The 13,152-nt window shown below is 32.8% G+C and overlaps 1 protein-coding gene across 1 annotated transcript in view; it reads right to left on the reverse strand.

Annotated features, from left to right (window-relative positions):
• The window catches only part of LEKR1 (leucine, glutamate and lysine rich 1), a 169,509-nt gene that overhangs the window by 74,771 nt on the left and 81,586 nt on the right, over window positions 1–13,152 (reverse strand). The window contains exon 6 of the mRNA XM_008706784.2: window positions 8,185–8,370. Within this exon, the coding sequence (XP_008705006.1) occupies window positions 8,185–8,370 (186 nt within the window). The remainder of the gene's footprint in view (window positions 1–8,184; window positions 8,371–13,152) is intronic.

Raw genomic sequence — 13,152 nt, forward strand, 5'->3', positions numbered from 1 at the left:
CACTAGTGTCATCACTAGCTTTAATGATCCTGTCCACTCTGACTTGCCAATGTGAAATAGTTTCAATCAAGAGAGAGTAACAGACAGCCTTTTAAAATGCTTTCTCTCTCTGTTAACACCGTTTGGGCGTTACCCATGGAGTGAACCTATTCAGCAGCAGCAGCAAAAATGAAACCCTAATTTAGTCTTGAAATTATGTGCCACTTTGCCCTGCAATTACACTGTCCTTTAGATGAGTTTATATTGCATCCATAACTATACAACCTCTACATAAATTCTGAATAGATCAGAGTCTCCAGCTGCACTTTCGATTTGAATATAGCTGTACTTAAATGAAGGTGAGGTCTTAATGAGTCTAAAAACTGTGACTAATTAGTAGTACAATGTTTTGGTGAGGTTTTTTAATGTAGGAAGTGGAATGTGAGCTAAATCTTAAAAGATGTGTAAAGTTTTGTCTTTTTTGAAGAAAGGTTATTAAAATAACATGAGAAAAAAATTTAAAAGAGGGGAAAAATCGCTTATATTTTTCTATCACCCTAAAACTTATAAAAATAATATTTTCATGTTGCCTTCTGGTTTCTATTTGTAAATATATGTATTTTGACATAATTGCAAGTTACATACAATTGTGAGTTCTTTTGCTATGTAATATTACAATTATAGTATTTCCCATGTTGATACTCCGTGTTCATACTGTCATTTTAAAAATTTGAATAATGTTCTAGGTGATGGCATATGATCATTTATTACCCATTTCATTAATGTTACAGAAAAAGTGTTTCCAATCATTCACTATTAAAAATATGATCTTTACATAAAAATAATTTTTCCTCTTCTGTTATTTCCCAAGCATAGATTCTCAAGAAGGAGATTACTTGATCACAAACATTTCTGCGGGTTATAAAAATACATAATTTTTGTCATCAAATGAAGGGAAATTCATCACTGAAGTCTTTGTACTAATTTTTAAAAAGGTGAATTTTTTTGTTTATTAGTGATCAAGCATTTTGTGTTTATTATATTTCCTGTGCTTGTTTCTGTTTTTCAACCATTTGCCTGCTTGGGGTCTTGGGAGTTTTCACACATAGTTAAATAAACTCTTTATATGGTATGGATAGTTACTCTTTGCATACCATCTATGCACATCTTTTGTCCATCTTTTATTTTTAGGTTGTTTGGCGTTTTTACAGTCAGAGATTTTATATTTTTTATAGGCAAAATCTGTCTATCTTAACCTATAAAATGTTGCTTTATCCCTCCATGATTTGGGTAAGTTGTGTATACTTACTTTGGTAATAGTTTTTCCTGTTATTTTTTTTCTTACTTATTTTGAGGTTGATTTTGGAGTATTTATTTTGTTTTAGTTATCCCTATACCACTTACCACATAATTTTGCTTTTCCCCATTTGTTAAAAATGATCCTTACCTTAAAATCTGATTCACCATCTGAATTTGCTATCCTGTTCTAAAAATATACACGGCCATTTTTTACAACTGCAACACACTCCTATAATAACATATTCCAAATATGCTAGGGCTAGGTGGCCAAACATGGTTCTTAGTTTTCAGACTATTTTTAAAATATATTTTTCCCAAGATTTGACCCAAGAACAACTGACACCAAGCAACAGAAGTAATGAGAATTCATTCCAAGATCAACCAGTATTCAGGACCAGAGGAGGAGGTGGGGGAAGCAGGTAATATATACGTTATAGTTTCTTAAAAGAATATAAGATATCATATTCTCTAATGTTTTGCTGTTCTTCTAAGAAATCATAATATTCAAAGAAACTGCTTATTTTCTAAGCCAAATTAAAAGGATGAAATGAAAGAGAGGCAAGAATGATAATCTTTGTTTTGAAGGAAAACTTGCATTTTTTTTTTTAAGATAAGGAGGGTTGGCGTGGGGAACGAGGGCAGGGGGCAGGGGCAGAGGGAGAGGGAGAGAGGCTCAAGCAGACTCCACACTGAGTGCAGAGCCTGATGCAGGGCTCAATCTCACAACCCTGAAATCACGACCTGAGCCAAAACCAGGAGTCGGATGCTCAACCAATTGGGCCACCCAGGTGCCCCAAAACCTTGCACTTTGAAGAAAGTTATTTATAAGTGTTTAATGCATATTTTAGCAAATGTGTCTTAAATTTGCCCTCCTAAGTAGCGTGGCATTCAGAGTTTTATTTTATTTTTAACTTTATTTAATTTTATAAATAGGTAACAGACTCAGGTGATTCAAAATCTTTTTAAAAATATCATACAGTTGAAATTGTTACATTGACATTCATAATATAAATAGGCCTATAATATTCCTTTCTTTTAACATCTTTGTCTGATTTTGGTAACCGTGTTGCCTTGGCCTTGTAGATTGAGCTGGGAAATAGTCCCCAGTTTTCAGTAGTTTAGAAAATACTGTATAAAATTAAGATCTTTTGTTCTTTGAAAGTTGGTAGAACTTACCTGTAAAAAAATATGGTCTTTTCTCTGTGACAAGACATTGCTCCAATTCCTTTAATAGTTATAGGACCATTTAATTGTTTTGAGTAAGTCTTGGTAAGATATAGTTCTCTAATAGTATGTCTACTTCATTTAAGATTTCAAAGTTGTTAGCGTAAGGTTGTTAACAGCATCCACTTCCATTTTATTTTTTTACTCTTTATCTGTAGTCACTGCTTATATTTTTCATTTGTGTTTTCTCTCATCTTCTGATCAAACTTGCCAAAGGTCTACTTAGCTGGTTTAAAAAAATCCCAATGCTTTATTTTGCTGATCTTCTTTATCATCTCTTTGTTTTCTATTTCACTGACTGCTGCTCTTATTATTTTTTTTTCTTCTACATTCTTTGAGCTTGTTCTTTCCTTCTTACATGACTGTTTAAAGCTATGCATCTCCCTCGAAACACCTCTTTGGGTGTATCCCGTGAGTTTTGATTTATAGTGCTTTTAATGTCATTCTTTAGATATTTTACATTCATTATAATTTCTGCTTAACCCCCAAAATTATTCTGTATTTTTGTAAAACTGTGAATGAGACAAGGATGCCCACTATTTCTCTTCTATTCAAGATTATACATGAAGTCCTAGCCAGTACATATGTGTCATGAACCAGGGATTATGAGTGAGCCAACTGAAGTCCAATGAAAAAAAGAGAAAAAACAAAAGAAAGAAAAATCTAAGAAGCTTTCAGGAAAAAGAATGAATTACCTTTAAAAGAAAAAGGATCAGAGCTACAGTAGACTTCTCATTTGTAGCACTGAAAGCTAGAAGTCAGAGCATCTATAGTCTACAGAGAAAAAAGAACCCAAGAATCCTACATTTAGCTGAGATATACTTATATTCATCCAGCTGAGAATTACATTTTATATTTCTAAGGAACATTTATAACACTTGATCATGTATACAACATAAAGGAAAGCTTAACAAATTCAAAAAGGTCGTGTAAGTCATATTATTTAGTCAGAATACCCCCAAGTTATAGAAAGAATAAGAAAGTACCCCCTTCCCCAAATAATTATACTTAGAAATTAATATACTCCTAGATAACCCTTTCACCAAAGAAAAAAATTAGAAATTACAGAGTATTTAGACAGCGCTTAAAAGGAGAGTAATTCATATTAAAAATATGACATAGAGAAAATTTTACTCAGAGGAAAACTTATTCCATTAAATGTCTATTATTAAACAAAAAAAATGAGAAAAGAACTAAGTACGCCCTTCAGAAGTCTGAAAATTAAAAACATACAAACAAAACAAAAAGAAACTAGGAATAGGAAATTAATAAACATAGAAGTAAAAAGTAATGTTATGGAAAATAAAAGTAATGGAAAGCATAAAAAAATACAGTCTAGCTCTTTGAAAAGACTAAAAATAAAGGCTTTGCAAGCTTGATAAATTATAAAAGATAAAACAAAAGTAAACAAGATTAAAAATCAGAAACCAGGCCTAGCCACAGATAGAGAAAATATTTAAAAATAAGAGTGTTTATGATATTCACTTAATTTTAATGCAAAACTCTTATAAAATTAGTGCCCCCAATAAAGAAAAATGTATAAACCAATCCCACTTATTAATATACATGTACCAAAGTTATAAATAAAATATAACCATGTAGCAAATGATATATTTAAAAAGTAAATGATGTAGGGCTTATTCCATGAGACCAAAGATGCTTCAATATCAGGAAATTCAATAATACTAATCTATTTTACCAGTTTGTTAAAGGGGAAAAAAAATACTATTATATAAATGCTGAAAGGCGTTTAACAAAATCCAAAAGCATTTCATATAAAACATCTAAGTGATATTGGAATAGGAGTAAAACAGTTGATTAAAAATAAATATTCACCAAAAACATCAAATATAATTCCAAGTGGCAAAACACCAAATAATTTCAATTAAAATCAGGAAGTAGATGTGGATGCTCAATGTCATCATTATTATTTAATACAGTCTCAGTTCAAAGGAATTTAAAAAGATATGAACAAGACAAGAAAATAAAATAACAGATATAAACACTGGAAAAAATAGATGAACTCTTTATCAGGGGAGTTAGAGCACATTATATAATTGTAGAACTAGAAAATCCAAGAGCTACTAGTAAAAAACTACTAGAATTAATATGAGGATTTTATAAAGTTGACGGATATAAGACAAATACACAAAAAACAATAGCCTTTCTTTATTCTATCAACAAATACCAAGATATCTGATCTTCTCCCATTCTCTTAATTAAAACTGCTCTTTTTCCTAAAGCCCTGAAAACTGATGCTGGACAACTTGAGGGTAGCTTCAAAGAAATTGCCACAAAAGTCATGTATAGACAATCTTTGTGCCTGTTGCATTATGGGCCATTCAAAAGGATCACCAGAGACATTTAAATTACAAACCAGAAAAATTCATCTGATTCCCACTGCCTGATCCCAGTCTGTCTGAGGATGTTTCAAACCTGACATCTGAAACTCTTCTCACTGGCAGTAGTGGAGACTCAGACACTGAGTTTGTAATTTGCTTCAACCACTAACCTATATCTTTCTTTTGTTTCCATAAAAGGGCCTCTTATTAATTATCTGATTGCTTGCTAAACAAAACAGTCTATATGATGGCTAATACCACCTGCTCCACAACTAAGGCCTTAAGTGACTCTCAAAATAGCATCACGTTATTAAACACTGAAATAACTCATTCATAAAACAGTTCTCCAAAATAAAATGGCATTAGATACTTTAAGTGCTACACAGGGTGAACATGTGCCATCATAAAAACAGAATGCTATGTATATATTCCAGATTATCACAAAAATGTAACAGAATTGCTAAAAGATATAAATATTCAAATTGCCATTTTAAACAATCCCTCCCTCTCCTTTAATAATTGGTTAAATTCCTGGACTGGAGGAGGATTTTAGTCAACTATCAAAGGTCTCTTTATTGGGCTTCTTTTTCTCATAATAATTTTAATCATGTTTTGCTGTTTTTCCCAATGTCTCTCCACCTGGTGCCAAGACTCTTTCAGTGCCATAACTTCAAGCTGACAGATGATCCTTTCTACTCAAGGAGATTCATATATGTTGTGTACCTTGGATTCAGCTGTCTCTGCCTTTCATAACTCCTACATCCCCAACTGACTAATGTTGACCACTAGGTAGGGACAACTCTATGTCCATATTCATCCAGAAAAAGTTACAGAGGATAAAACCTTTCACCCTCAGCAACCTTAAAAACTTAAGGGTCAAAACTGTTCAGGGGATAAATGATGAGAACAAAGGCAAGAGAAATGCAGCTAAAACAGTCTCCTTAACAATGTTCAGCCTGCAGATAAATCCCTGAGACAGGCAGAGTGTGACATTCCTCAAGGAACTCATGGCTGCCTTACTGCTGATGTTTCACTGAAGACTAAAAGCAAACTTATCTTAACAATAGCTAGCCCTTCAAGATCCTGGAGACCTTGCTTTTAACATGCACAAATTCCTTAGAGACTATCCCTAACTCCCACTAACTAAAAGGTATATAACAAGTTACACCTCACAATCCCAGTGCAGCTCTTTCTGCCCATGGTCCTGTCCCTATGCTATAATAAAAACACCTTTTTGCACCAAACAACAACAACAAAACAAAAAAACAAATATCAAGAAGCTAAAATATAGAAAATAGTCAATTTATAGTAGATGCAAAAACGTGATAGTCATAAATTTAACAAGAATGGCAAAGAAACATATTCAAGTAAAACAATGAAATCATTTAAAAATAAATAAATTTAAAGGTACAAAAGGACATATTATATTCTTGAATGAGAAGACTTTGATAATATTAAAAAGACTGTCACTAAAATGTCAATTCTCCGAAACTTAGAATATATATATAATGCAATTCCAGCTAGAATCCCTGTTGGGATTAGAATTAAATGAATTACCTTAATGTTTATGTGGAAGAATAACTGCTAGTGAATATGTAATAAAAGTATAAACTGGAAGAGAAGAACTTTACTAGGTATCTATTTAGAGTCTTTGGATTATTAGTAATTAGTAAATAAAGGATCTTAAAAAGTTCAAATCAAAGAATAACTCCTCCAAATATATATTTAAAAAGAACAGTGGTGAGAGAAAAGACTTACCAGCTATGAGAATATGCTATTAAGTCACTATATTCAAATGAATATGTATTAGTGGTATATTTAATAAATTAGTGGAACAGAAGAGAGAACACAGTAATCAATGCTAGCATATATAAAATTTTAACATATGACAGATGATAGTTCTATTCAGTGGAAAGGATGGATTATTTAATATATAATACTGATAGAACTGGTTACCCATTTGCAAAGAATAAAACTAGACCCCCACATCTCACACCATGTAAAAAATAAAAATTACATGTATTAATGACTTAAATGTAGGAAAACTCAGGAGACTATCTGTACAATTTAAGAATGGGAGGCACTATTTGAACCAAAACTAACCAGAAATAATAAAAGACAGTAATTTCATCATATCAAAATGAAAATCTTTGATATGGTGAAATTTACCATAAAAAGTCAATAGACAAATTATACATTAGAAAAAAATGAATATAAATTATAATTACTATACTTACAAACTGCTTTTAAAAATTATCAAGGAAAATTCCAATAATGCAATAGAAAATTGGCAAAATCTACAAATAGATTAAATCCACAGAAGGGAAAATTAAAATATCTGATATCTGCTCCAAGTTCATGTAATGAGTCCTTATTTTCCATTCCAACACCAGTTTCTTTCCAGATTTCCTAGTCTGTGATATGTTCCCATTATTTAATACTCCCAAGAAAAGAGGTTCAGAGTCCTTTGTGACTTCCTTCTCTCCCTGGCTACTCAGTCAGGTGTTCATCTCCCTAGTCCTGAGTAGTCGGCTCAATCCTGACTCTATCTTAGCTTTCCCATTGTGGCCATAGAGAGGACCACAGAGACAGACATACTGGGACAAGCACAAATCTTGGAATCTCACTAGGTTTGCTTTCACTCCCTGCCATTTACCAGCTTTGTGAAAACAGGCATGTTACCTTTCTAGGCCTTGATTCCTCTGCAAGATGGGATAATTATACCCGTTTTTCATGGTCACTGTGGGAACTGACAGAAGTAATTTGTACATAGTGCATATTAGGACTGAAAAAATGTTAGTTCCCTTTCTATTTAATATTCTTACAGTTAGTCTAGGCCTGGGTTACCAGCAAAGATATTTTCTAAATGGCTACCTAGATCCAATTGCTTGATGTTTGGAACACCTCCAATCACTGCTAATAGCTTAATTTTGCTAAAACACTGCTTGCATTATATCATTCTGCTGACTACCAATTTTCCATGATTCCTACTGCCTTTATGGAAAAGTGCAAATTCCATAGCCTTAGTGCCAAGACACTTATTCCTCTGGGGTAGAAATTTAAAACTTTGCTCAAGGTGCCCAAAACACAATTTTTAATATTTTCATTTGGGAAAATGAAAGAGTATATTCACTTAAGTCTCATCACTCTAAATAGCAGAATGGGAAGGGAAGATCATAAACATTGATCACAGACACAGTTATGGACATAGTTACTAGTAATTAGTCATATTTGCAACACGAACTAATTAAAGCAAGATTATTTATAAGAGAAATAAAAATTTAGACATTTCTTTATTACGGCTAGTTGCTAACAACAGCAAAAAATAATTCTCTTTTACCTAGTACTTCTTTTTGCAAGTCATGGCATCTGGTTTGCAAGTTTACTTCCTGTTGTTTGGATGTCTGAATCTGCTGAGACCTCAATATGGCTGCATCTGACAACAATTTCAGATTTTTCATTTCCTCTTCAAGGCATATCTTATTTCTCTGGGACACTGTCAAACTTTTCTTTAGTATCTCTATTTCTGTAAGGAAAATTCAAAGTTTACAAATAGACAAAATTGAATCATAAATCATTTCCCCAAAGAATGATTATTTCCTTTTAGAAAATTAATAGTTGAAAGTCAAGATGACTTTTCTGTCAGCATAATGACACCTAACCAAAGAATTTAAATTTAGTAGTTATTCTGAAAAAAGAAATAAGAAAAAGGATTATATTGCTAAATGATGCATGAAAACTTTTAGTAGTTTAGCCTTTAAATTGTATTAAATGGCAATCTGTCTTGCTTTTCAAATACTCACATAAATGAATAACACAATATCTGCATAATGTCCTGAGTTTTATTGAAATTAAATTGTTTTCTTGGCAACATGATTCTGAAAAGTAAATTTAAATTTGCTAGCATGAGCTGTTGGGTGGCATTTCTAGGAGAGTAACTAGGGTACATTCTATACAAATTATGAAGAAAGGCAGTAGGGATGGAGAGGAATAAAAGGATGCAGTGTCTAAAACTAATAAATTTATGGGCAGAAAGTATTAGTTAATATATCTTAATGACTCTAATAATACTCTGTGCCCTCCAAATGAGACCAGAATTTCATTATAGCAATCACTTGTCATTATTCTACCTACTCAGATTAAGCTTAATAAAAATATGCCTTCATAGCATTATGTAGATTTAAATGTACTAATTTTATATAATTTTGTAAGAAATGCATGGAGCATATTATCCTTCAGAATAATTATCAAGCTCTCCCTTAATAGTCTCTCCAGCACTACTGTCTTAAAGCAGTATTAAAATATTTAAAGAACTACACAATAATGATAAAATACTGCAAAATTTGTACAATCACTATTAATTTGAATTGATGAGGATGTGATCTATGTGAAAATCTGGACAGTCTGTTTTTTCAGATAGTTCATTTGGCATCCCCTTCCTTGGTTAGCTTATCCTGGGCCATGTGATGGGTCTAGCATCTGACTGGGTATCAGAAGAGTTTGGCTTGGTCTTGGAGCCACCACAGCAGAAATAGCAGCCACAGGGGCGAGTGAAAACCAGAATCAGAGATCCATAAAACAGACATGCCAGCAGAAGCAATATGGCTAGTAAGTGGTTACAGAGAAGTAAAGTGGTAGGCTAGACAGAGTACAGAGATGAGAACATGCCTTAAAGGATGGTGATGAATATGATTAGGAATGTGGTCTAAAGAGAGACAAGAAAAATGTCTTTCTGTGGGTGAAGTAGTATGTCTGGAAGAAAACATGACCTTTAAGACAGATCTAGGGCATGAGCACAAGGGGCCTGGCACTTCTTCACTTTTAATTAATGCTCAAAATGCAAAACCTGGTGAAGCACCTGGGTGGCTCAGCTGGTTAAGCATCTACCTTCAGCTCAGGTCATGATCCCGAAGTCCTGGGATCAAGCCCCACATTGGCCTCCCTGCTCGGCAGGGAGTCCACTTCTCCCTCTGCCCCTCACCCCACCCGTGCTCTCTCTCTCAAATAAATTAATTTTAAAAAATGGAAAACCTGGAGAAATAAATTGGCAGAAACCAAATAAGCAAGGTTCTACTATATTCCAATGATTACTTTATATGGGAATCTTTTTCCTACAAATAACTATATGCTTCTAAATACTTATGGATATGCACCCATTTGTATGAGGAAAACTGCTAACACACTAGTGCATAAAATTTTAAAAAGAAGAGAGTTTTAAGAAATATGGAGGTTGCAGTTTTTCTTCACGCCTAAAAAGTCTTGGGTATTTCTGTATCCATAAAGGTGGCTCCTTATGCTGAATAAATTGTACCATATCCTAATCATATCTGTCTATGTTTAAGTCAGAATGACACTGCACATGCTGGCACCTATTTTTCATTTGCCAGAATGATACTGCTTAGGTTAGCAGGCTGACTCTGTAAGTGTACACTACTATCTGTCTCTAAAATAACTACTCATGTCAACATGACTTTCTATCTGACATTAAAAGAATAAGAATCTGCAATACAAATTTATTTGTGAAATATATTCTAACACATGGAAAAGTACAGCAAGATTTCCAAACTAACAGGAGCTGTGTTTCTAACATGGAATTAGGAGAGTAAACTCAAAGAAGGTGAATTAACTCACCCTTGGCAAATTACACATCCCTTGTTGTTTGGCAATCCTGGTATCAAATATTCAATCCTACCTTCATCATCCTACAACTTCGTATCTGTCAGTCATGTGTCCCAATTTGGAGTTCAGAAGTTATGATCTCCACCAGGTTAACCTATTCTGGTCATTGTATCCACCTTGTGTTTCCCCTGTCTCGGCACCCCCATGAAGAAGGTCCTCCTAACTTCATTCATTTGGCCTGCCACTGCTCATATGCTACCACTGCCTGGAAATCTTTTCTGACCCAATCTGGAAGTGACCTAGATCTTCCTGGAACTTGCACCAATTTACACAATTTTTACTGCACTGATCATATGTATACATATGATCTACTATTAGACTGAAAGTTATTTTATTTTAATATCTTACTTATTTTTTATTCCATCCATAATTTCTACCATGATGTCCTTGAAATAACAGGAGCTCAATACACACTTACCAAATGAGTAAAGTCATTATTGAGCAAAACTTCTAAGTAGTTTTCTGATATACTAGTTGAATATCCTAAATATTTCTTTTGTCTTACCTTACCCTTCACTTTATAGCAAGCATTTTGAGCCCCAGATTATTTAATGTCAGACTAGATAAGGCAATAAAAACACACAAGCAAAAGAAGCAAACATTTTAAATACGATAAGCAAATAAGCCTATTCTATCCCTAATTCCTTCAATTTTATGAAAAATGTGGACTACATTTCTAAGCCTAATTCAAAACTTGAATTTTAAAAGTCCAAGAACTATTCAATCAATAGGTACTTTGGGAATGGAAGCAAATTGATTATACACTTAAAATATTCTACCTTTAGTGTGGTGATTCTACACTAAAAATAATTTTTCCCTGAAATTTCTCTTATTAAAATAGGTGTGCTCTGGTTTAAGAAAACCTAATCTATGAACATTTGAACTTAAAAATCTTGATTACATAAAGAGAAAGCCACTCTAATTAGAGTGGTAGGAAATATTTCATTTATATCTGCTATTCAAAATCAACATACTTTGTCAGCAAGAAAATATTAAGCAATGCCTTTTCTAGGAATACTGTTTCTGTTTTGGACTTTGATTTTAGACCTAAATTTTAATGTGCAAATCTTTTAAAGTATCTGGAATAATGCTGTGCAATGTGCATGTGGTTCATGATATTTATTAATTTGTTAGGGCTGCTGTAACAAAGTACCACAGGCTGGTACTTTGGTAAGCAACAGAGATTGATTTTTTTTCACAGTTCCAGAGGTTAAAAAGTCTGAGATCAAGGTATCAGCAGGGTTGGTATCTTCTGAGGGCCATGAAGGATGGATCTGTTCCAGGCCTCTCCTCTCGGCTCGTAAATGGCCATCTTCTTCCTGTGTCTTCAAGACTCCTCCCTCTGTAAAGGTCTGTTTCCAAATTTCCTCTTTTTTAAAAGGAACACCAATCACATTAAATTAGAGCCCACCCACTTAAATTTATTTCTTTAAGGACCCTAACTCCAAATACAGTTATATTCTCCAAATACAGATTAGGACTTCAGTATATGAATTTGGAGGAGTGACAAAATTCCGCCAATAACACTACATTTTAGAATGTTTATTGGCATTTATATTGTGATTAAAAATATGCCAAAAATAAATGAGCATGTGTTGGACTAGAAGATAAAATGGGAAAATGAAAACAATTGTGTTAGGATAAAGGAATTAGGATTATGAATTAGAAGGTTATTTTACTTCTTATAAAAATGTTTCATTTTTTTATATCAACTTTTCAATTGAAGAACTATGCCATGCAGAATCAACTCACCCCATAAGGATATATTCACATAGATGACAAATAAAAGCTGGTATTTAAAAAAAAAAAAGTATTTATTTAAAATGCTTGCAATATTGTCAAAGTTTATAGCTAATACAGGCTTTTAGATTTAGAATAAGTATTATATAATGTTAGCTAACATAAATACAATTATTAGTATTAATCTTATACAATCAATTTCTTTATCTTGAAAAGATTTTTCTGTTGTTCTTAGTCCTCTTAGCTTAGGCACGTGGACTTAAAATTATTTAGGTCACTATGTTTTTAGGAAACCTCTACAATTTTAGACATTTTAATAGATATGTATTTCATTTCATCATGTTATAATTTGCATTTCCCTAATTGGCTAACGATGTTAAACAATTTTTCACGTTTTTTCCATCTGCCTATCATTTTTGACAAAATTTTTGCTGATAGATTTTGCCCATTTCCTAATTAGTCTGTTTATTTAAAATGTAGAGTTTTGGGAGTTTTTCATGTATTCTAGATAAAAGTCCTTTGTGTAGTCCACAAATATTTTCTCTTAATCTGTAACTTGCCTTTTCATCCTCTTAACAGTGTCTTTCACAGAGCAAAACTTAATTTTGTTGAGGTTCTTTTTATCAAGTTTTCTTTTTATGTATCAGGCTTTTAGTTCAAGTCTGAGAATCTTAGGTCCCAAAGATTTTCTAGTTTCCTTTTTACCTTTAGATCTATGATCTATTTTGAATTAATTTTTGTATAAGGTGCAAGGTTTTGGTCAAGAGTTTTTTTTTGTTTTGTTTTTTGCTTTGTTGTTTGGCCTATGGATAACCAATTACTCTAGTAATTACTCTAGTTATTCCACTGTCTCCGTTATTACTTTCAATCTGTTAAAAAAAAAAAAAAA

The sequence above is a fragment of the Ursus maritimus genome, unplaced genomic scaffold, assembly GCF_017311325.1.
Source record: "Ursus maritimus isolate PB19 unplaced genomic scaffold, ASM1731132v1 scaffold_20, whole genome shotgun sequence".
NCBI lineage: Eukaryota > Metazoa > Chordata > Mammalia > Carnivora > Ursidae > Ursus > Ursus maritimus.